The 25,278-nt window shown below is 43.8% G+C and overlaps 1 protein-coding gene across 1 annotated transcript; it reads right to left on the bottom strand.

The window, feature by feature from the left end:
- Positions 1–463: 463 nt before the first annotated feature.
- Positions 464–24,832, bottom strand: LOC311110621 (heterogeneous nuclear ribonucleoprotein L-like). Its single transcript, XM_084153145.1, has 12 exons — positions 24,720–24,832; positions 22,018–22,255; positions 20,628–20,708; positions 20,026–20,127; positions 19,823–19,895; positions 4,748–4,813; positions 4,304–4,518; positions 3,753–3,874; positions 3,366–3,567; positions 2,734–2,791; positions 2,533–2,631; positions 464–1,815 (listed from the first exon to the last, which is right to left on the bottom strand). Exons 2-12 carry the CDS (start codon positions 22,246–22,248, stop codon positions 1,760–1,762), a joined length of 1,305 nt encoding a protein of 434 aa, XP_084009271.1. The 5' UTR covers positions 22,249–22,255; positions 24,720–24,832; the 3' UTR covers positions 464–1,759.
- Positions 24,833–25,278: the final 446 nt, after the last annotated feature.

The following is a 25,278-nucleotide window of genomic DNA, read 5'->3' as shown; positions in this document are numbered from 1 at the left end:
TGTGCGTGAGGATTTTATTCTGGTGTCACTCCAGTGACTATCCCTGACACAGACCACAAAACTCCATAAAATCCACCACAAAGCCATTGACATGATGCCATTTAATGACCAGTCAGACATGGACATCATGGGATCTACCCACCTGAACATGCGTGTAGTGAGAATTTAAGACCCTCCTTGTCTTACATTTGATGATAACATTAACTTAAGCACAAGACCGCTGTTTATGGTAACTCCAGGCTTTTGAAATGGAAGTCGGAATGTGGAACAATTATCGAATAATAAGATGTAAGAGGATCTGTAGACTGCTGAATGTCTAATGAATGTCAGGCTCTCAGGATGCATTCAAAACCAACCAACCCATGATTATGTGCCTGGATAAGCCTCCCCAGCAACGGATAATATTGCAATTTGCTACTTGCAGAAAGGTTTGAATAACACCTTAAGTTTTGTACTGTATGTATTTGCTAATGTTATACAGTACTACATACAGAGTAGACCAATGGAATTTGGCGTTACCATGTCATTTCCTTATTTTGCCATATTTTGCAAGTAAAATGGAATTCCACATTTGTTGTGCAAATCATTTTTACAATCATATTATTTGTTACAGTCTTTGACAGGGCTGTTTCCAAATAACCTTAGGTATTTGAAGGATTAGAAAATGTGAAAATGTCCATACATGTTTTATATATGCTAATTAATGTTAATATATTTGCTAATTAATGAGGCAAAGAGCTTGGGGTGATGTACAATGATTCTGGATTCAGCCATTTTGTGAACATAAGACATATCGGCTTGTCACTAAACACTAAAACAGTCTGAATGTGCAAAACTACTGACACTGAACCAGTGCAGGGAAGCCATGATACTAACACTGAACCCAGTACTAACACTCAAACAGAGTGCCCCAAAACACTGACATACTACACAGACCATGGGCTCTTCATGTGTAAACATCGTACAAACACAGTGTCTAAAACGCATCTTTAAACGTTCCACTCCAAAGCAAAACACCTGCTGACACAATGTCCCTCAAATAAGATTAATAATATTACCCCCCTCCCCCGTCGCACCCCTCTATAGCAGAGATTTCATTTAAATTCTATACACATTTACATGTTACAGTGCGATTTTAAATTAATATTGACACATTGTACCACTGAAGTACCGACTGAATTTCTGCTGCTCAACTGAATAAGCTGAGCATAAATGAAGCACTGTCAACCCATAAATATGGCGACCATTTTGGATAGTCTTCACCAGCATGGGCATATTGGATGTCCTCTATTCAGTCTTCGACCACAATGCAAAAATTAGCAAGTAATCTCATTCTGTCCACAACAAGTCTTTTCAGGGGTCATCTGTTACATTACAGTACCATGCTCAGTCCAAATGGATGCTGGGAAGAGAGGGTGTCGTCTCTCTGTTCTTAGATCTGATTGCCTCTCTCTATACAGAGACAACTTAAAAACGAACAGAACAAAAAATACTACAAAATAAGAGGTACAAGAGAAAACCTCTTCAGCAATTTTCCAGTGTTTCACACTTGTGTTTCAGTAGTCTTCTCCACTTCAATGGGAGACAGTCAGTCTGTGTCTTGATAGCTCAGTACTCTGTCCCTCCCAGCCCCATCCTCTCTCTCTCTCTCTCTCTCTCTCTCTCTCTCTCTCTCTCTCTCTCTCTCTCTCCTTCTCCGTCTCTCTCCCTCTCCTGCTGGGCTCTGGTCAGTCCTGCTGGTGCCCTGGTCCTGAGTTTCTCAGAGGTGAGAGGACGTGGAGAAGCACAGCTTCAGGGTGTAGGGGTTAGAGCCATCTGGAAAAGGTCAGACACACTGGGTTACACACCTACTATACACTCACACATATTCATAAACACAAACAAACACACATGCTCACATGGCATGCCCACACACTCTGCTGGGGACATTGGCAGGGAGGATTGTGAACACAGCAGCGTTAAGTCCGGTCTGAGAAGAGAAAAAGGTATGCAGCAGATTGTGCAGAGACTCCTGTCCTAGTGTGCTCCCTGTCTCAAGACACACACACACACACACACACACACACACACACACCTAATCTCCCTCTCTAATAACAAACAACTCCACAGGGCCAGGCTGAAACACCTGTGGTGCCAACCAACAGACAGGAGAAATAATGTGCAAATCAACCACCTGCTCATAGAACAGACAGCATTGACAGCATTCTCCCCCTTGGATTGTATAACATGTCCCCCATGCTATTCCACTCAGCAATAATAGAGTGGTAATAAGAAAGGCTGTGAAGGGGCAGATTGAATGTAACGAAGCACTGATCTATATTTAAATTAGTTTGATTAGATAGGATTTAGGAGATAAATTTTCTTAGTCTTCAGGTCTTCATGTAAATTTGGTCTGAATCCAATTTTTCTGGGCATTTCTCTGACTGTATGTGGCACACTCAGTTATCCTGCTGGGAGTGATTACTAACGGTGGAGTGTTTGGTGCTAGTGTGTGGTCACTGTTGAGGAAAGCAAGGCCATTTGGTCACTTACTTGGTATTCTGATCTGGTAGTGGTTTAGGACGGTCAAGACCTCGACCGCATGCGTCTTGGAGTCAAACTCTAACAAGCCAGATATGGTTTTGGAGGAGGCTGATGAGAAGAGAGGACAGTAGGATAACTTCAGTATGACAGTATAGCTAACTCCTTCAACAGCCTAACAAAATGGAAAAAGTGAAAAAAGGCCAAACTTACGCTTTGCATCAAACATCTTGAACTTGGTGAAACCTGGCACATCATGCTCTGAGCATAACTGTAAAAAATCAAACAACAGTCAACAACGACAGCTGAGGGAATACTTGTGTTTTTCTAACCACATCCACAAGATGGAGCTCTTTAATAACAGTCAAAGTACATAGATCTTTGACAGTGAATGACTGGTAGATCCATCAGTGGTCCTCTTCTTCTATGGAAGCAATTGTGCAGCAAAAGAGTAGCAGAATAATTGAATCTCTTAGGCCTCCTATCCACCAAACATCAGATATCCACCTACTTCCAACCACATGCCCAAGTTCCAGCTGGCCCTCTGAAATGTAGGGGGAGGGGCTTGTAGTAGTGCAGCTCACAGGATGAGAGTCAACGCTAAACCCTACCCCATACAGACCTCCGAAACCCTTCCCCACACCCTACCCTGTCATCCCAGCCCTAACCTCAGTAGCTGGTACTTTCAGATACCGGGAGGGAAGTTGCAGTAGTGCAGTATACAGGATGGGAGTTAACCATAAATCTGACCTTACTTCCTACATCCCGTTCCCTAGCCTTGACCTTTAACCCCTCAGGCATCTGCTCACATCCTATCCCTACCATAGATATCATTACAGCCCTACCCTCAGTAGCTGGTCCTCTGAGATGCAGGGGGGGACGTTGTAGTAATGCAATACACAGGAGGGTGGCTGGATGATGTTCTTGGAGGCCTGGCCTTGGCTGGTGAAGCGGTTGTTCCTGGTCATGGCAAAGTCCTTATAGCTGCTGCTGCCGTCCTCCAGCTCAAACACCTGGCTGGGGATGACCGCATGCTGCTTGGACACACTGGAGAGAGGGAGAGAGGGATAGGGGGAGAGAGAGAGAAAGAAAAAGGAGGAAGAGAGAAATGGAGAGGGAGGGAATGCAAGACAAACAATGAGTAAAAAGATACTAGACAATAAGATGAATTCTGTGGTTGAATACTGCAGATGCTAAGCTATCCTCTAACATGCTAACAAGGAGACACTCACCAGACATTAAGCCTCTTGCCAAACACCTTGATGCTGTTGAGGTGAGTGATGGCCCTGTCCACTGCATACTCATCCCCCATCTCTACTAGGGCAGTGCCTGGGACACTCTTCATGAACTTCACCTGCCACACACACACATTTAGACACATGACGTGCATAGCAAACCTCAAATACTATATAGCTACATACACCTTTAGCACAGTGGTTCTCAAACCTATCCTCGGGGACCACCAGACATTTCACAATTTTGTTGCACCTTGAACTAGCTAACCTGATTCACTTAGTAAAGTGCTTGATAATTAGTTGACAATTTGAATCAGATGTGCTAGCTCTGGAATAGATCAAATACATGGAACGGTTGCGGGTCCCCAGGAGAGGTTTGAGAACTACTGCTTTAGTACACCTACTTCAAACATAAATACTTCAAACAGAATAACATACACTGACAACAAAAAAAAATCATCAAAGAAATGTTCATTCACACTCAAACTATCACAAACACACACATGGATGCCCTTAAGTCCCTCCTAAGATGGACCCCTGCTGCTGACCTTTTCGATGTTGCCATAGAGACAGAAAAGGTTGAAGATGCGGGTGCAGTTCATCTTGGCGGGGTGCAGGCCGCTCACCATGGCAACAGAGCTAGAGCCGTGGTTGTTGTAAGAGGAGCTCTGGGGCAGGGGGTAAGCCACCACCTCTGGGATGTCGTGGGAGCTCAGCTTGTACCTGCTGTTACCTGGGAGAGGCAGCAGGGGGCAGTGCGACCCTGGAATACATAACACAGGGGGGGGGGGGGGGGGAGTTACAACTTTCACTTCCACCTGGGTTGTGTTCAGTAGGCATGAAACTAGAGAAAACATTTTGAAACGGAGGTCAGTGAATGAGTGTGGATAGAGTGGATAATGTAGCAGTCTGTGTCTAGAGATGTCCAGAGATGAAGGAGGCCGATAGACTGAGTAGTGTTCTGGTGTTTGGGCTGAGAGGGGGGATCTTACCGTATCCATTGTCTCCGTAAGAGGACGGGTGCTCCCCCAGTATGGCCTGCCTGCCCTTCCCACGCTCTGAAACATCAACACATTCACAGCGTAGGGAGAGAATATGAGGAAAATGTCTCTGGGCTACACATTCAAATAGGAGCTATTCACATAGACACTGATAGAAAGGTCAAAGAAGCAGAATAATTACATTTACATTTTTGTCATTTAGCAGACACTCTTATCCAGAGCGACTTACAATTAGTGAGTGCATACATTATTTTGTAAAAAATAAATTATTTTTCTTCATACTGGCCCCCTTGTGGGAATCGAACCCACAACCCTGGCGTTGCAAACACCATGCTCTACCAACTGAGCTACATCCCTGCCGGCCATTCCCTCCCCTACCCTGGACGACGCTGGGCCAATTGTGCGCTGCCCCATGGGTCTCCCGGTCGCGGCCGGCTACGACAGAGCCTGGATTCGAACCAGGATCTCTAGTGGCACAGCTAGCACCCCAATTAGAGAGGTGACAGAAACCCTGTGACATTACAGGTGAGTCTGAGTACACTGACTGGGGAAACCCACTTTCTGTCGACGTCTTACTTTACATTACAAGTTCACATAGTAACAGTGCAGGCATAGGGCACAATAGGGCACAATAATGAAAAGTCAAAGCTACTTATGGAAAAAATGCTATTGATTAACACACATTATAATAATTTGGGGGGTGCTTATATTTGTCGTCTTACACTCAATTGTGTAATGGAAATGTGTTTCTTGCATTTCCCAACTCCCCCTGAGAGTCATCATTGTACAGCACCCCTAGAGCAATTAGGGTTAAGTGCCTTGCTCAAGGGCACAGCAACAGATTTTTCACCTTGTCGGCTCCAGTATTCGAACTAACAACTTTCGGTTACTGGCCCAATGCTCTAACCGGCCACCCTATCAGAACATGCTCCTGGTAATAATTTGCATTAGAAGGACTACAATGCATCCACAGTTGCACCTTCACCATAGTAGTAACACTGAACAGTAGTACTATGTTGTACTATTACACACAGAGAGAAGAAGACGCCAATACATGTTTTAAAAAGCCCTACTGTTAACCACAATGGCAATTTACTTTACAAAATACCATTTCAATTATTCAGCAACCTATAGACAAGGAACAATAGAGAGAAAACACAAGAATAGAAAGAAACAACATCAAAGATCACATGTTAAACAGTGGGAAAACATTGTTACATTTGTAATACAAAGATTGGTGGAGGAACAGTACCTGAATTACATCACTAGCGTGAACAGTCAGCAACCCTCTCACTGAGGTCTTGGCTTTATTGGCACAGGTTGTCTCTTTCAGCACAAGTGCACAACATCAACCTGTGTTACATCATCATACAGTCAGTTCACATCTGCCACAGAATCACAGAGAGATGCATGGAGGCACAGGATGGACAAAGAGCAACTGCAGTTCCATCTCCCACAAGAGCAGTCCCAAAGGAGCCCTCAACATGCCTAATAATACAGTTGAACAGATAAAAGAACCACTCCATGAATCAGAGCTCCTGTATATCTACATGGAAGCCCAGATGATATAACGCCAATTGTTGTTCAGTTCAAGAACATTACCTCTACAACTGAACAGCCCCTTTATAACTTACAAGTTACAAGGTCTCCTTTTTAGTCAGTAATGCTCCACAATAGCTTACAGCAGCCTAGCTATATAACTATTACAGCCTGGTCAACTCTGTGGTTGGGGGGCTGGGACAGCAGTCCCCCCAGGCCCAGTCACACAGACACTCTGCTGAGATGCTGCATGGGTGTAATGTAATATGATAAGGAGGGATTATTGAGAGAGCGAGAGAGAGAGAAAGAGAGCACTCATTAGACAGACAGACCTTCAGTCACAGATTAAGGGCGGGCAGCAGGGTTCACTGTCATGTTTGCTGTACCAGCGGAAGACATCTTTACGCCCCCTGCCATCTCACTCTACCCACGCTCCTATCTCACCCTACCTACCCTCCTTGCTCACCCTACATCCCCTCCCATCCTCCTATCTCACCCTACGGCTCCTCCCATCTCACCGTACCTACCCTCCCATCTCACCCTACGTCCCCTCCCATCTCACCCTACCCACACTCCCATCTCACCCTACGGCCTCTCCCATCTCATCTTGCGGCCCCTCCCACCACAATCAGGCCTCAAACACCCTCTATTGTTATCACCCTGAGACGCCCCCCTCCACTCCCCCCACCCAAACCCCCCTATTTCCTCTCCTCTGCTTGTCCTCTGGGGAGAGGAAGGGAAAACTATCCATCATTAAGAACACCCTCGGAGAGACTGCAGAACCCTGCTGTGCGCTGAACTTTACACTGAGCAGCTACACATCTTCTAGCCTCCAGTTGTCTTGAACGCACTGCGCAACATATCACTTCTGGTTGAACACAGAACGAGGGAGAGCATGGTTTGTTGTTTTGCAAGTCTGTCATTTAGCAGACGCTCTTATCCAGAGCGACTTACAGTTAGTGAGTGCATACATTATTATAAAAAAAATAATAATTATACTGCCCCCCCGTGGGAATCGAACCCACAACCCTGGCGTTGCAAACGCCATGCTCTACCAACTGAGCTACATCCCTGCCGGCCATTCCCTTCTCTACCCTGGACGACGCTGGGCCAATTGTGTGCCGCCCCATGGGTCTCCCGGTCGGCTACGACAGAGCCTGGATTCGAACCAGAATCTCTAGTGGCACAGCTACCACTGCGATGCAGTGCCTTACAACACTGCGCCACTCGGGAGACTCGGGAGTCTGTTGAAAGAGTTTTGTTGCTAGCTCGCTACCTTTTGAGTTTGGATCCCGTGACGCGATTGGCATCAGGTGCTGGGATCTGTCCAGTGATCCTGCTGGCCAAGGCTGGGTCTGAGGAGCTGGTTGGTGAAGCAGCTAGCCTAGCTTATAGCTAGCTGCCTATCAAGCTAGCAGGGTTTTCTTGAGGGCTTGAAAGTAGCCTGTGACGCGGTTAGCCATTGTGGCTGGGATGGCGGATTGTCCCAGGCTTGTGGCTGTCTAGATACAGTTGAAGTCGGAAGTTTACATACACCTTAGCCAAATACATTTAAACTCAGTTTTTCACAATTCCTGACATTTAATCCTAATAAAAATGGCCTGTCTTAGGTCAGTTAGGATCACCACTTTATTTTAAGAATGTGAAATGTCAGAATAATAGTAGAGAGAATTATTTATTTCAGCTTTTATTTCTTTCATCACATTCCCAGTGGATCAGAAGTTTACATACACTCAATTAGTATTTGGTAGCATTGCCTTTTAAATTGTTTAACTTGGGTCAAACGTTTCAGGTAGCCTTCCACAAGCTTCCCACAATAAGTTGGGTGAATTTTGCTCCATTTATCCTGACTGTCACGCCCTGACTCTGGGGACTCTTATTTGTTGAGTCAGGGTGTGATTTTCTATGTTGTGTAGTTCTATGTTTTCGATCTAGTAGGTCTAGATCTATGTTGGCCGGTGTGGTTCCCAATCAGAGGCAGCTGTCGCTCGTTGTCTCTGATTGGGGACCATACTTAGGCAGCCTATTGGCACTAGTGGGTTGTGGGATCTTGTTCCGTGTGAGGTATGTTGTTTGTGTACCTTGGACTTCACGTTTCGTTTCGTTTAGTTTGTTGTTTTGTAGTTGTTTATTCGGTTCAAATAAACATGTATGCATATCACGCTGCGCCTTGGTCCGTCCCGTCTATGAACGAACGTGACACTGACAGAGCTGGTGTAACTGAGTCAGGTTTCTAGGCCTCCTTGCTCGCACACGCTTTTTCAGTTCTGCCCACAAATTGCCTATAGGATTGAGGTCAGGGCTTTGTGATGGCCACTCCAATACCTTGACTTTGTTGTCCTTAAGCCATTTTGCCACAACTTTGGAAGTATGCTTGGGGTCATTGTCCATTTGGAATACCCATTTGCGACAAAGCTTTAACTTCCTGACTGATGTCTTGAGATGTTGCTTCAATATATCCACATAATTTTCCTTCCTCATGATGCCATCTATTTTGTGAAGTGCACCAGTCCCTCCTGCAGCAAAGCACCCCCACAGCATGATGCTGCCACCCCCGTGCTTCACGGTTGGGATGATGTTCTTCGGCTTGCAAGCAATCCTCTTTTTCCTCCAAACATAACAATGGTCATTATGGCCAAACAGTTCTATTTTTGTTTCATCAGACCAGAGGACATTTCTCCAAAAAGTACGAACTTTGTCCCCATGTGCAGTTGGAAACCGTAGTCTGGCTTTATCATGGCGGTTTTGGAGCAGTGGCTTCTTCCTTGCTGAGCGACCTTTCAGGTTATGTCGATATAGGACTCGTTTTACTGTGGATATAGATACCTTTGTACCTGTTTCCTCCAGTATCTTCACAAGGATGTTGTTCTGGGATTGATTTGCACTTTTCGCACCAAAGTACGTTCATCTCTAGGAGACAGAACACGTCTCCTTCCTGAGTGGTATGAAGGCTGCGTGGTCCCATGGTGTTTATACTTGCGTGCTATTGTTTGTACAGATGAACGTGGTACCTTCAGGCGTTTGGAAATTGCTCCCAAGGATGAACCAGACTTGTGGTGGTCTACAATTTTCTTTCTGAGGTCTGATTTCTTTTGATTTTCCCATGATGTCAAGCAAAGAGGCACTGAGTTTGAAGGTAGGCCTTGAAATACATCCACAGGTGCACCCACTTACACACACTAACTGACTAATGGACTGCTGAATGTATATTTTTTTCACTTGCTTTGTTTGCTCTTTTCCATATCTCTTATACACTACCCAGGAAAGGCCTGAAAATAGCTCATATTAATATATCTAGCCTTAGAAATAAGATTAATGAAATCAATAACTTGCTAACATCAGATAACATTCATATATTAGCCATTTCTGAGTCTCACTTAGATCATTAATTTGATGATGCAGCAGTAGCAATACAAGGATATAACATCTATAGAAGAGACAGGAATGCTTATGAGGGAGGTTTGCAGTATACAGTGAGGGGAAAAAGTATTTGATGCCCTGCTGATTTTGTACGTTTGCCCACTGACAAAGAAATGATCAGTCTATAATTTTAATGGTAGGTTTATTTGAACAGTGAGAGACAGAATAACAACAAAAAAATCCAGAAAAACGCATGTCAAAAATGTTATAAATTGATTTGCATTTTAATGAGGGAAATAAGTATTTGACCCCTCTACAAAACATGACTTAGTACTTGGTGGCAAAACCCTTGTACTTGGTGGCAAAACCCACAGAGGTTAGACGTTTCTTGTAGTTGGCCACCAGGTTTGCACACATCTCAGGAGGGATTTTGTCCCACTCCTCTTTGCAGATCTTCTTCAAGTCATTAAGGTTTCTAGCCTGACGTTTGGCAACTCGAACCTTCAGCTCCCTCCACAGATTTTCTATGGGATTAAGGTCTGGAGACTGGCTAGGCCACTCCAGGACCTTAATGTGCTTCTTCTTGAGCCACTCCTTTGTTGCCTTGGCCGTGTGTTTTGGGTCATTGTCATGCTGGAATACCCATCCACGACCCATTTTCAATGCCCTGGCTGAGGGAAGGAGGTTCTCACCCAAGATTTGACGGTACATGGCGCCGTCCATCGTCCCTTTGATGTGGTGAAGTTGTCCTGTCCCCTTAGCAGAAAAACACCCCCAAAGCATAATGTTTCCACCTCCATGTTTGTACTCCCGAGTGGCGCAGTGGTCTAAGGCACTGCATCGCAGTGCTAGCTGTTCCACTAGAGATCCTGGTTCGAATCCAGGCTCTGTCGTAGCCGGCCGCGACCGGGAGACCCATGGGGCGGCGCGCACAATTGGCCCAGCGTCGTCCAGGGTAGGGGAGGGAATGGCCGGCAGGGGATGTAGCTCAGTTGGTAGAGCATGGCGTTTGCAACGCCAGGGTTGTGGGTTCGATAAAAAAATAATGTATGCACTAACTGTAAGTCGCTCTGGATAAGAGCGTCTGCTAAATGACTAAAATGTAAATGTAATGTAAATGTGTTCTTGAGGTCATAGGCAGCATTCCTCCTCTTCCAAACACGGCGAGTTGAGTTGATGCCAAAGAGCTCGATTTTGGTCTCATCTGACCACAACACTTTCACCCAGTTCTCCTCTGAATCATTCAGATGTTCATTGGCAAACTTCAGACGGCCCTGTATAAGTGCTTTCTTGAGCAGGGGGACCTTGCGGGCGCTGCAGGATTTCAGTCCTTCACAGCGTAGTGTGTTACCAATTGTTTTCTTGGTGACTATGTTCCCAGCTGCCTTGAGATCATTGACAAGATCCTCCCGTGTAGTTCTGGGCTGATTCCTCACCATTCTCATGATCATTGCAACTCCACGAGGTGAGATCTTGCATGGAGCTCCATGCCGAGGGAGATTGACAGTTATTTTGTGTTTCTTCCATTTGCGAATAATCGCACCAACTGTTGTCACCTTCTCACCAAGCTGCTTGGCGATGGTCTTGTAGCCCATTCCAGCCTTGTGTAGGTCTACAATCTTGTCCCTGACATCCTTGGAGAGCTCTTTGGTCTTGGCCATGGTGGAGAGTTTGGAATCTGATTGATTGATTGCTTCTGTGGACAGGTGTATTTTATACAGGTAACAAGCTGAGATTAGGAGCACTCCCTTTAAGAGTGTGCTCCTAATCTCAGCTCGTTAACAGTATAAAAGACACCTGGGAGCCAGACATTTTTCTGATTGAGAGGGGGTCAAATACTTATTTCCCTCATTAAAATGCAAATCAATTTATAACATTTTTGACATTTGTTTTTCTGGATTTTTGTTTTGTTATTCTGTCTCTCACTTTTCAAATAAACCTACCATTACAATTATAGACTGATCGTGTCACGCCCTGGCTCTGGGGACTATGTTATGTTGAGCCAGGGTATGTAAGTCTATGTTTGTATATCTATGTGGGCCTGAGTGACTCCCAATCAGAGGCAACGAGTGTCAGCTGGTTGTCTCTGATTGGGAGCCATATTTAACTATCGGTCTTTTCACTTTGTGTTGTGGTTTCTTGTTCCGTTAAGGTTTGTTCGTGTTGTAACCTTAGACGTCACGCATCGTTGGTTATTGTTTTGATTGTGTGATCAGTTAATAAATATATATTATGTTCACCTTCAACGCTGCGCATTGGTCCTCTCTCGTAGACGAGCGTGACAGAAGAAACCACCAGAACTGGACCAAGCAGCCTAGTGAGGAGCAGAGTAGGTGGACTTGGCAACAGTGGAGGCAGAGCTTCGACTGGGTCAAGCCGAATGAGGAGCTGAATGACGGAGATTGGAAGCAGAGGAGCGAGAGGTGGGCGAGAATTATCGAGGCCTGGCCCACGGGGAAGAGAGACTCCCAGAAATTTTTTAGGGGGGGGCTCACGACGTCGGACCAGCAGGAGGCCGCGATAGAGCGGCCCAGTGTGTTGCCAGAGGAGGCCGCCAGGTTACGGGGGCCACTGGTCCTAGAGGGGATGGAGGATGTAGAGGCACGGCGAGAGGTACTGGCGTGTGTTGCCAGTCCGGTCCGGCCCGTTCCAGATCCCGGTGTAGGGCCAGTGGTGTGTGTCCCCAGTACGGTCCGGTCTATTCCTGCTCCCCGCACCAAGTCAGGGGTGCGCATCGTCAGCCCGGTTCGGCCCGTTCCTACTCCACGCACCAAGCCTACGGTGTGCGTCGACAGCCCAGCCCGGCCCGTTCCTGCTCTCCGCACCAAGTCTGTGGTGCGCGTCGCCAGCCCAGTCCGGCCCATCCAAGCTCCCCGCACCAAGCCAGTGGTGTGCGTCGTCAGTCCGGCACGGCCCGTGCCTGCTCTCCGCACCAAGTCTGTGGTGCGTTTCGTCAGCCCTGTCCGGCCCGTTCCTGCTCTCCGCACCAAGTCTGTGGTGCGCGTCGCCAGCCCAGTCCGGCCCATCCAAGCTCCCCGCACCAAGTCAGGGGTGCGCTTCGTCAGCCCGGTCCGGCCCGTTCCTGCTCCCCGCACCAAGTCAGTGGTGTGCTTCGTCAGCCCAGTCCGGCCTGTCCCTGCTCCACGCACCAAGCCTACGGTGTGCGTCGTCAGCCTGGTAAGGCCCGTTCCTCCTCCACGCACCAAGCCAGGGGTGCGCGTCGTCAGTCCAGCACAACCCGTGCCTGGGTCATGTCCGGAGCCGGATCCGCCGCCGAGGCGGAGTGCCCACCCGGTCCCTCCCCTGTTGTGGTTGTTTGGCGCGGTCGGAGTCCGCGCCTTTGGGGGGGGGGTACTGTCACGCCCTGGCTCTGGGGACTATGTTATGTTGAGCCAGGGTATGTAAGTCTATGTTTGTATATCTATGTGGGCCTGAGTGACTCCCAATCAGAGGCAACGAGTGTCAGCTGGTTGTCTATGATTGGGAGCCATATTTAACTATCGGTCTTTTCACTTTGTGTTGTGGTTTCTTGTTCCGTTAAGGTTTGTTCGTGTTGTAACCTTAGACGTCACGCATCGTTGGTTATTGTTTTGATCGTGTGATCAGTTAATAAATATATATTATGTTCACCTTCAACGCTGCGCATTGGTCCTCTCTCGTAGACGAGCGTGACAGATCGTTTCTATGTCAGTGGGCAAATGTACAAAATCAGCAGGGGATCAAATACTTTTTTCCCTCACTGTAAACAGAGAGATCTGCTTTCTTGAGGACCTGAATATTGACTAGTTTTCATCAAACTGTCCGCTCAAGAGAAAGCTTCTCACTGTAACCAGTGCCTGTAATCTGGTTCAGGTTATTAATCAATTTACCAGGGTGTTTACAAACACTACAGAAACAAGATCATCCACATGCATCGATCACATTTTTACTAATACTATAGAACTTTGTTCTAAAGCTGTATCTGTACCAATTGGATGCAGTGATCACAATATAGTGGCTATATCCAGGAAAGCCAAAGTTCCAAAAGCTGGTCCTAAAATAGTGTATTAAGATATCATACAAAATATTTCGTTGTGACTCTTATGTGGATGATGTTAAAAATATTTGTTTGTCTAATGTGATTAATAAGGAGCATCCAGATGCTGTACTTGATTAATTTATTAAATTGCTTCTTCCAATTATTGATTAACATGCACCTGTTAAGAAACCGACTGTTAAAACTGTTAAGGTTCCATGGATTTATAAAAAATTGAAAAACTGTATGGTTGCAAGCGATGGGGTAAAAGGAGTGGCTAATAAGTCTGGCTGCACATCTGACTGGCTGACTTACTGCAAATGATGGAAAAAAACATTGGAGTACTTTAAATGAAATTATGGCCAGAAAGACAAATTCAACTCCATCTTTCATTGAATCAGATTACTTATTCATCACCAAACTATTTGATGTTGCCTATTATTATTTTTATTTTTTTTCTCTCTCTTTTAGGGTTCAGCTTTAATATTGCAGATATATTGTTGCTTCTGTCAATGTAATTGTCTGCATCCTTTCCAATCCCCAATATACTTTTCTTTGGTAAATATATTGTTTTAAATATATAAAAAAATATATATATTTATTTTCCTTCTTTATTATTTTCCCCTAACTCTACCATCCCTCCCCTAATTGGAGTAAACTAATGGACAACAATACTTAGGCTTCCACTTCCAGCTTATAAATACTACATTCATTTTATGGACAGTATATTTTACATTAGTTATCTTTTTGTTTTTAGTCCCAGCCTTCAGCTACCCTCAACCCTTCCAATCTATCTCTGAAGACCATCCAGTTTTGATTTCTAGCTGCCATATATTTTTCCACTGTGCTGTGATATTTCACAAAAGTTCTGAACCTTTCTATTCTCATAGTGTCTACCGATTGTAAAATTAAAGATAAACACCTTTGCTAAGAGTATTATTATATTACTGATCGATTGACTATGACTTATCAAATCACCCAGCAGTGCTATTTGCAGTTAGCTCCGAGTAAATGTTGCATTTTTTCAGCCATTCCTGAACCTGCAACCAAAAACAAGCTACATATGGGCAGTACCAAAACAAGTGATCTAATGACTCTATCTCTTCACAGCAAAATCTGCAGAGCTGAGATGGTTGTATCCCCCATATATATAGCATTATTTTGGTTACAAGAATTTTGTATAACAATTTCAATTGAAAAACTCTACGTTTTGAATCCGGCGTCGTTTTGTGTATCAGTTCATAAACCATGTGCCATGGAGTCAGTACATCGAAAATCTCCTCCCAACTATTTTGCAACCTGTCAATTTGTAGGTAATGTTGGTCTTTAATGCAGGGCGGACAGACAAGTTCCTTACCTTCTCCCCCTTTCCACTTGCCTCCTCTATTTTTGCGGTAATTATGCAATCAGTTGGTTGTAATTTTGGATAGAGCAGACATTTCCATATATTTTTGTTAACTGCATGTGTGACATAACTCCACCATTCCTATTTATGATATAATTTACAAAGATTATACCGTTTCTAAACATTGTTTTCCAATTATTATTATTATTTTTAATCAATTAGTAAATGTTCATTTAACCATAATATTATTTTAATGATTACTTAATTGGCAAAGTGGGCAAACTTTGGCAGGAAATGCCAACAACGAACAGTGAGCCATCGTATTCATGCATAAAAAAACAAATAATGAAAGAAAAGCATTGCACGTTTGAAATGTGTAAAGTTATTGTGGGAGAGGTGGAAAAATTAACGTTATCGATCAATAATGACAAACCTCCTGGCATTGACAACTTAGATGGAAAGCTACTGAGGATGTCAGATCTTTAATCTGAGTCTAGAGGAAAGTCTTTGTCCTCAGGCCTGGAGGGAAACCAAAGTAGTTCCGTGGTAAAGCGGCCTTTACTGGTTCTAACAGCAGACCTATCAGCTTGCTGCCAGCTCTTAGCAAACTGTTGGAAAAAATGTGTTTGACCAAACAGAATGTAAACAAATTAACAACAGACTTTCAGCATGCGTATAGAGAAGGGCACTCAACATGTACTGCACTGACACAAATGACTGATGATTGGTTGAAAGAAATGGATCATAAGAAGATTGTGGAGCTGTACTGTTAGATTTCAATACAGCCTTTGATATTATTGACCATAACCTGTTGCTGAGAAAACGTATGTGTTAAGGCTTTTCAACCTCTGCCATATCATGGATTCAGAGCTATCTATCTAATAGAACTCAGACTGTTTTCTTTAATGGAAGCTTCTCTAATGTCAGACATGTAAAGTGTGGTGTACCGCGGGGCAGCTTTCTAGGCACTCTACTCTTTTCCATCTTATCAATGACCTGCCACAGGCATTAAAGAAAGCATGTGTGTCCATGTATGCTGATGAGTAATCCGTATACGCATCAGCAACCACAGCTAATTAAGTCACTGAAACCCTTAACAAAGAGTGGCAGTCTGTTTTGGAATGGGTGAACAGTAAAAAACTGGTCCTGAACATCTCTAAATCTAAGAGCATTGTATTTGGTATAAATCATTCCCTAAGTTCTAGACCTCAGCTGAATCTGGTAATAAATGGTGTGACTGTTGAACAAGTTGAGGAGACTAAATTACTTGGTGTTACCTTAGATTGTAAACTGTCATGGTCAAAACATATAGATTCAATGGTTGTAAAGATGGGGAAAGGTCTGTCTATAATAAAGAGATGCTCTGCTTTTTTGACACCACTCTACACAAAGCAAGTTCTGTAGGCTATAGTTTTGTCTTATCTTGATTATTCTCCAGTCATATGATGAAGTGCTGCAAAGAAAGACCTAGTTAAGTTGCAGCTGTCCCAGAACAGAGTGGCACATCTTGCTCTTCATTGTAATCAGAGGGCTAATATTAATACTATGCATGCCAGTCTCTCTTGGCTATGAGTTGAGGAAAAACTGACTGCGTCACTTCTTGTTTTTATAAGAAACATTAATGTGTTGGAAATTCCAAATTGTTTGCATAGTCAATTTACACACAGCACTGACCCACACATTTACCCCACCAGACATGCCCCCCGGGACCAGATCAAATTCAAGAAAACGTACAGTATTATACAGAGCCATGAGTGCATGGAACTCCCATCTTAAATAGCGCAAGTGAACAGCAAACCTGGTTTCAAAAAACTAATAATGCAACACCTCACGGCACAATGCCTCTCCCCTATGTGACCTACTTGTGTGTATGTACTGACATGTACAGTATGTGTAACTGATAGATGCACACACACTACATGCTAATGTTTTTAAATGTATGTAAATTGTAAAGTTTTTTGTCTAAGGTCTTTTTCGTTACGTGTCGGACCCCAGTAAGACTAGCTGTCGTTTCCTAATAATTCAAATCAAATCAAAAGATGGAAAACAGATTTGCTTTGGCAAAAATAAAGCGTTGCTTCTGTTCTTGACTGACTTTCTACATTTTTTAGGAAATGATTCATTAGATTTCCAGTGTAAATTGCTAGTTATTACCCCACCCAAGCTGAATGCTATTTCCTACAAAGGGGCCAGGGGGTGAGGTTCGTAGCTGAGTCTCCTTGAGGAGGCCTACTACAGATGTAGGATCTTAATTTGATCACCCTGTTGCAGGAGAACTTTCCTGCAATGCAGGAAATTTAAAACTTGTACTGTATTTGAGGCTTCTGAAGTTAGTAATTTATCAACCCCTACAAAAATATCCATTCATTAAAATCCACATAATAATTCACATTTGCTGTTGCTGCAGGATTATTTTCTTGCTGTAGCAAACTGGCTCACATTAAGATCCTACATCTGTAGCTAAGGCAGCTAATCTTTGCTGTGGCCTACAGCAATATGAACCCTGCTGTGGTTAAGACATCTCAGAGGGGACGTGATGTCACAGAGAGCCTCTCTGGCTGGTCCCCTTGGGATGTGAAACAGACACTGTGTTGTTGCAGTTGGTAGAGCATCAAGCACTAACGCGTTGTAACACCTGTTCCTCAATGCCAGGGAAATTGATTCTGTATGAGAAGGTGCTACAGACCAGATGATAGATACAGTAGAGGTCTGGGTTACTTCATTCTATCTGATAGAGCTATGACTTATCAGCAGGACTTGGGCAGGAGCTCACATAAACTGAGTACATTTTCTACTGCTTGATTTCCTGCACCTCCTATAGAATATTGTATTAAAAGTATTGGGGAGTTCTGGCACCTAAATATAAACAGTACCGGTACCCAAAATGAGTACCGACACTATTTCAGTCCAAGTGAAGCACTGATTATCAGCTTACTTAAATGGGCTGATATACTATCCAATACCCAGTATAATAAAGGTGTGAGGGTGATTTAAAGTGAATCAAATATCAGTTCCTGTCAGGTAAGCAGAGCGCAGCATGTTACTGAAGAGCTGTCCACAGAGGACACTGGAGGATCAACGCCACAGCAGGAGGCTAAGTCACTCTCACTGGGCTTTCAAATGAGTTAGCGTCTTGCCTGAGCTTTCTCATTTAGCCACGCAGTAAAGGGAGATGTTCATCATAAAGTCAACCTCCTAAGCAGGTTACTATGTCCCCTGGTTAGTCTGAGTAGATAGATGCACTTTAAGAGAGAAGTGGCTATGACATTCACAGAGCTGTGACTTTCAGATGGAGATAGAGAAGTTGGGCCTCTGATAGAGGGGCTCCAGTTCTTACAGAGCTGTGACTTTACTAGGGATGTAACTCTTAAGACTTTGGACTCAAATTGCAGGAGTTGAGACAACCATAAAGGGAACTGTGACTCTCTTCATCCACACACTGTGCTTCCATTAACAGTGCATACAATCATTATTATCTAAACATTTGTTATCTAAACATTTCTCTCTGCTAAAATAGGCATTTCAACACATTGACATTGAAAGAAATCCTATAATATAAAGTTGAGCTTATAGAAGAAGATAGTGTCACCTTGGTGTTTAAGTAGATTACAGAGCAGAGATGTGTATCTTATTGTCTGATTTAACAGAATACAGGCTTTCTCTACAGGCCTGAAGACGGAGAGAAATGCACTCTTATGTGCCCATGTCCAGACTAGGGATTGTATACACTAATACATGAATATTTCTACTACTGGTCATTTGGTGAGGGGATATAATGGTTTTAGCCAGTCAGAGTACTGACTGAATAAGATCAGGACGCAAGCAAGAGAAGAAAATAGGTCCAGTCTAAAAAGTCTAAAAGCAGTCAGTCCTCCAGCCATGAGGTGGCACTGGCGGGTTCTCCTGGGCGTGTTGATGTTGAGGTTGCATGAGGTCAGGATGAATGAGTAGTCTCTCTCCCTCTCTCTTGGATGCATGTTGTTGTGCAGGGTCAGCCTGTCGTCCATCCCTCTTTCTCCCTCTCTCTCTCTATTCCCATGGGTGGCAGGTGCAGGCTTGTGAGAGACGGATGTGAGAGTGTGTTGCTTGGAGAAGGACGCACAGTGCGGGTCGATCTTGTGTTGGCTTGGTTGACTGCAGGTCTGTGGTCCATACTGGTCCTTAAACACCTTCCAATAGGGGCGCTACATTGACAATGATGACTTCACATAGACAGGGTGGGATGGGGGAGTTGTGAAGAGGGGCCGCCAACAACAGGCCATACCTCTGCTCTTTTTTCAAACAGCATCTTTGCTACTGTAACATTCCTCATACAATGATAAAACCACTGTAGCCACATCAGCCTCTGACTCAGTATCTCTCTGTCTCAAGTTAGCACATTTCGCAACGTTAGCGACTATACAGGGAAGTATCGCCAAATATCTGTCTCATTTTAGCTGATTCAGACTAAACTCAAGACAAACAGTCCTTCTCTCTCTCTCTCTCTCTCTCTCTCTCTCTCTCTCTCTCTCTCTCTCTCTCTCCAATAGCTCAGACCTGATTTATCTACAGCCTGCAGGAATGAAAAGAGAGAAAGAGCCACACTTATTTGATATCCTTACCGCTCCTGTCCTGCTGTTCTGTTTGCAGCCTGGGCAAATTTGAGATAAAGTTACTGAGCCAGAGGGAGGAAAACCTGACTCTGCCCTGCAGGCTGCCCATGGACAGACACTCTGACAGCCCTATATGGCAGCCTTTAGTCCTAACACAGCAGCTTCTACACAATGAGAGCGCTCCATAGCCTACAGAACAAGGAGCAGATTGTTACCTCTTCGGACCAGGTAAGGCTTTGTGTAGTCCCAGCTCTCGTTGTCATTTCTGATCACGTTCAAGCGAGTTGGCTACAGGAGGGAAACAACAGATATGTTGTTGCATGCTGAGGCTGATCACCAGGAAGTGCTCCGGCATTTTAAACAAAATCTATTTGCTAAGCATTATGTATGTGATTGTGTGTGGAGAATATAGACTTACCCTTGCATATTCGATTTTTAAGGTGCAGCAGCCGGCGTAGATGTCGGCTCCATTGAGAGCAGCCTTAGCTTTCTGAGCACACTCAACAGACTCAAATGTGAGGAGGGCAAGTTAAGGACAACAGCAACACAACCAATTAACCTCAAGCCTCAATTCACAATTACAAGTCCACAGATAACAGTTATAAAACCTCTAAACCCATCAACAAAAACAACTCTATGCTCGCTGAATAATTTGACCTGGGGATGCCTTTATTATTGGCTCACCCTCCACCCATCACACTCACATCCTAACAGACAGCCAGACAGCCACCCAGCCAGACAGCCAGCCAGCCAGCCAGACAGCCAGCCAGCCAGCCAGCCAGCCAGACAGCCAGACAGCCAGCCAGACAGACAGACAGACAGACATACAGACAGACAGACAGACAGACAGACAGACAGACAGACAGACAGACAGACAGACAGACAGACAGACAGACAGACAGACAGACAGACAGACAGACAGACAGACAGACAGACAGACAGACAGACAGACAGACAGACAGACAGACAGACAGACAGACAGACAGACAGACAGACAGACAGACAGAAAGGATATTCCACCATGGCCTGGATGCCGTTGCGTTTGAAGATGACGATGCGCATCACACTGCCGATGGGGTTGCAGACGGTGTAAAGAACGTCCTTGGTGACAACAGAGGGAGACATAGAAAATGTTATAGTCAGCTCTCACCAAGGCTGCAGATGGAAGATAAAAGCTCCAATCAAAACTGAGTTTCTCCCTGACACCTGCAACATCGAAGACAATGTACCAGGCAGTAACAAATTTGTGCACAATATTTGAGAGGTTACTGTGTGACATTGATGGAATAATGAGAAATAGTATTTATGTGAGACTTCAATGAGGTAGGAACATCTGTGTGTCCTTAGAGAGAGCAATCTGGATGCAGGAACCTATATAAGACCCTAGTATGGCGTTGTATGTCTATCTATAAGAGTGAGTGTATATCTATGTGCATCCATCTATCAGTCCTTTAGTGTGTGTGTTCATACTTCCATATGCTTGTATGTTCTAGCACAGTGACTGTGTCTCTCTAATCAGACTCTGTTTGACTCAATAATAAGACAATTCAACCCTATCGGGGTCTCCATTACCAGCTTGCATAACTACACATTTATCTGCTGTTGCGTGTTGTATTTCCTATCTGCTCAGCTGGAATGAGACACAGGGAAGCAGTGCAAGGCTGGAATGCTTTCTCAGCCTATTTGTTCATCCATATCTGAGGAAGACTGATATACGTGAGCTTCCTGGTATTGTAATCATCAGACACATGATATCTGAACACATCTACAGACACCCCGCTGAGAGCCCTCTCTATCTATCAGTACAACCTGAGAGGGAGAGAGGGAGAAAGAGAGAAGGGGGGGGGGGGGGGGGGAGATTATGGCGGGAGATATGCACAAATTACGGGAGAAATAAACCTCGAAACAGCCACAGGATGCTTTAAAACACTACTTTCTAAATTTAGCCCGTGGCTCACATTAGGAGAGAGAGGGAGACAGAGAGAGAGATAACATTGAGATATAGAGAGGGAGTGAGAGAGCAAGAAAGAGTCAAAAAATAAATCCTGCAGTTCTATGATAATACACAATGCTTTAGATTGATATATTCACTTGACTATTGTTAATATGGGAAATAATCAGAGACTCTAGTTAACTACTGTTACCATGGTGAGAGTATAGCATTCATACAGTGCCAGGGGCGTGGCACAGAGTTAATAACTGGCACTGTGGTAATGGTTCTTTGTAGCTCAGTTGGTAGAGTACGGTGCTTGTAACGCCTGGATAGTGGGTTTGATTCCCGCGACCACCCATACGTAAATGCATGCATGACTGTAAGTCGCTTTGGATAAAAGCGTCTGCTAAATGGCATATATTCTAATTCTAATGTATAATACAGTATGTCTTTTCAGCTCTGACTCCGTGTTCTTACTGTGGTGATGGGGTAGAGTGGATTCTGGATAGACAGGAGCAGGACTTTGTTGCCACTGTTGGGGTTGTCTGAGTTGGTGGGCCGGGTGATCCTCTTGCTGGTGGAGTAGTTGAAGAAGGCCTGCTGGCCTGCGATGTAGACTGCCTCGCTACTGCCACACGCCACACACTTATCAGCACACTCCACCATCTCAAACTCCACCAGCGCCTGCCGCTTAAAGGGCATCATCATCACATAGCTGCCATCAACACAAAACAATAAGGAAGTCCATTAGAATTAAATTGACTGAGTGGAAAACTGGTCCATTACTCTAAATTAACTGAGGCTCAAATGACACCCTATTCCCTGCTGTCTACCATAATGCCAAAAAGAGAGCACTATTGCGAAGGGGGTCTCTTTGAGATTTGCCCAAAGAGAACTCATGTCCTGAACTGACAGAATTAAAACTCTGCAAGTTTGGAATGTAAACATTTCCTGGTCAAATTCTGAGGTTTTGGGCAACTGTCAAACAATTATACCAGAAAGGAAACTGCTCTATCTATTTCTTGTTTATATTACCTTCAAAAAATTATGACAGATGCACTGAGCCTAAAGTGGCTCAACAGAAAAGCACACAAAACAGGAGGAGGGGAGAAACTGCTGTTGTGACAATACTGTGGGCAGTGCTGGTCTAATTGGACAGTTACCATAGTTTCTACAGTTACCATGGTACGGTAGATTGTCTCTATGTTGTGGGTTACTCATGCTATCGTATGCTGTTTCCACAGCTCTCTTAGGGATGTTAATGAATATTGCACCACATAAGGAGTAACACTGAGATCTCTCTGATCCTCAAGGTGTCTGTGAGGTAGGGAAGAGAGGGGTAATCTGAGCAATTCTTTCATTCAGCATCACTCCGTCAAGGGAAATATATTATTCTTTCTAACAAAGATATCTACATATATTTCAGGATGTTGTGCATTACTGGAAATAATCAGAATTCATGTAAACATAACAGTTTTGAAAACACAGCTTGTCCCAAAAAAGTGGTCTGTAAAAAAATTATCACGGTTAAAAATTATCACGGTTAAATGCGCTATGCATTATGTGGGTTGAATGCTGTAACAACACAGAATAAAACAATTATTAAAAATCCCATGATGGTAGTGACTGCCCATTACTGCTTATCACTTATAAACCATTAGTTATTTACATTACTTTAATAAAATATATCAGTTGTTGTGTATATTACATTTGTTTTATTTGATGACTTTATTATTTTATTCTAAGTCATATAATCTCTATAGAGCGCTGCCTATGCTGTCTGATGAAATCACTATTTTATTAGTTATTCAAAGTAAATAAGGCATACTTTTATGACTGCTGCTGAATACCAACTATCAATCACTTAGATGTATTTTCAGGTGGAGATAACTCGTGAAGCAACTTCTCTCTATCTCTCTCGATTGCACATTCTTCTGTCTCTTACGTAGCAGGCGTAAAAGAAACAGACCAGACAAGTAGGCTCGCAATGGATTATGGTCATTGTAGTTAATTACCACGCTTTCTGCGCTAAACTATGTAGAATATTGGCATGTTGGAAACTACAACTCCCTACTACATCGCACAGTTCGAGCTTGATCTGATTTATCTCTAGAGAAACTGCAATTTGCGCATTGAGCTCACAGAAAGAAACAGAACAAAATGGAATTCAAATAATTGAACAGATTTTGTTCAATTACTTGTTTAAAAAACAAAAAATAACCTACATTTCGGTTAATTGCTCAGCACTACTGGGAAGAAAACATTTCAATTTGCTCAACTTACCCCAAGGCAAACATTTTGACTATATCAGCCCACACAGCTACAAGGATACACTTTCATGCTAGGTTTAGGAATTCATATTGAAGCTTATAGAGACCCCAGCTGATGTGTAGAACAATCTTTAAATTATCTACTTTGGTTTAGATACAAGCATCATGAAACCTCTAACACAGTAAATTCATTTGACTTAATGAAAATCCTTTTTTTGGACATAACTTTCTTACCACTTTTTCCATGTGGTTTCTTCCTTCACAGACTCCATGAAATGACCTCTTCCTAAATATTTGGTCAAATGATTAATTTTGTGTATGGTTTCCTAGAAACAAGGGTGGCTCAACATACCCCTTTGGCTCAACTTACCCCTTTGTCTCAACTTACCCCACTCTCCCCTAAAAGCTTGGTTTGGCCAACACCTCCACCTCCACGCTATTTGTGTGTGTCTGTATGAAAATGTTTGTGTGTGTCTGTATGTGTATGTGTCTGTGTGTGTGTGTGTGTGTGTGTGTGTGTGTGTGTGTGTAGCTCATTAAAGGAGATGAGCTAAACCTTGTTAGATCACTGCCTCAGTATATGGTGATCTAACGTTATATTTCTACAGAACCCCAGAGACTTCTACAGGATGAAAGGCACTTCACTGGAGAGGCCTCACACATACAGTATCTACACTACATTTATAAGATCCATTTAGCACAGGGGTCTAGCATACACTCTTATCCAGTGTATCCCAAGTCACAGTACAGTGCATTCTGTGCACATTGCCAATTTCTGTGCATATTTTCCTATGTTTAACAAAAAAGATGGGATAAAAGCTGTTTTGTTTCTAGGTCTTACAGTGAGGAAAACAAGGGGTTAAGGGGTGGGAGGCACGTACCACCCAACACATTTGGATGGATTCTTACCATATGGGCCCAAACTTCTCCAGGGCCTCCACCAGGTCAGCCTCCACCACGGCCTCACACAGCCCCCTGACATGGACCACCGGGGACTGGGCGATCCTGTGGGAGTCCTCCTCATTTTCCTGCGACACACATAAACAACATTTATTAGAGACTAGAACACACAATACCTGGAATAGGGGCAGAGGTTATGTTGATCTTAAATCTACTGTATTCAATCATTTAACAACTGAAGTGCAATGTCCTGTATAATACCTATCTAAAATAGAAGTCATTTTGAAAAGAGTGGATGTAGGGAGGAGGTTTCAGGTTTAATAATTAAAAATGGATGACCTCCAGTACAGGTTACCTTTCCCTAACTGGGACTGTACCCCTCTATGTGAGAGCGTTAAAGTGCATCTATGAATGAGAGGATTGGTCGCTCCAAGGATTCCCGACTGAAATGAAGGGTTTGCAAGTCAAGTCCCATTAGTGTTCTCTCAGCCTCATGGCAAAATGTGTATAATAGCAGGAAATTAGGTTTAAAACTGCAAAAAAAAATCTCAGCCTCATGGCAAAATGT

The sequence above is a fragment of the Coregonus lavaretus genome (genome assembly GCF_964263955.1).
Source record: "Coregonus lavaretus genome assembly, chromosome: 36".
Lineage (NCBI taxonomy): Eukaryota > Metazoa > Chordata > Actinopteri > Salmoniformes > Salmonidae > Coregonus > Coregonus lavaretus.
This window is presented reverse-complemented; position numbering and strand designations above follow the sequence as displayed.

Excerpts from the sequence above, each read along its gene's own strand:
- LOC311110621 (XM_084153145.1), bottom strand. The coding sequence starts at position 22,248 with ATGATGATGCCCTTTAAGCGGCAGGCGCTGGTGGAGTTTGAGATGGTG. Across the intron at positions 4,519-4,747 it reads TTACGGAGACAATGGATACG|GGTCGCACTGCCCCCTGCTG; the intron begins GTAAGATCCCCC and ends TATGTATTCCAG. Across the intron at positions 2,792-3,365 it reads CAGAGGACCAGCTACTGAGG|TTATGCTCAGAGCATGATGT; the intron begins GTAGGGCTGTAA and ends GATTTTTTACAG.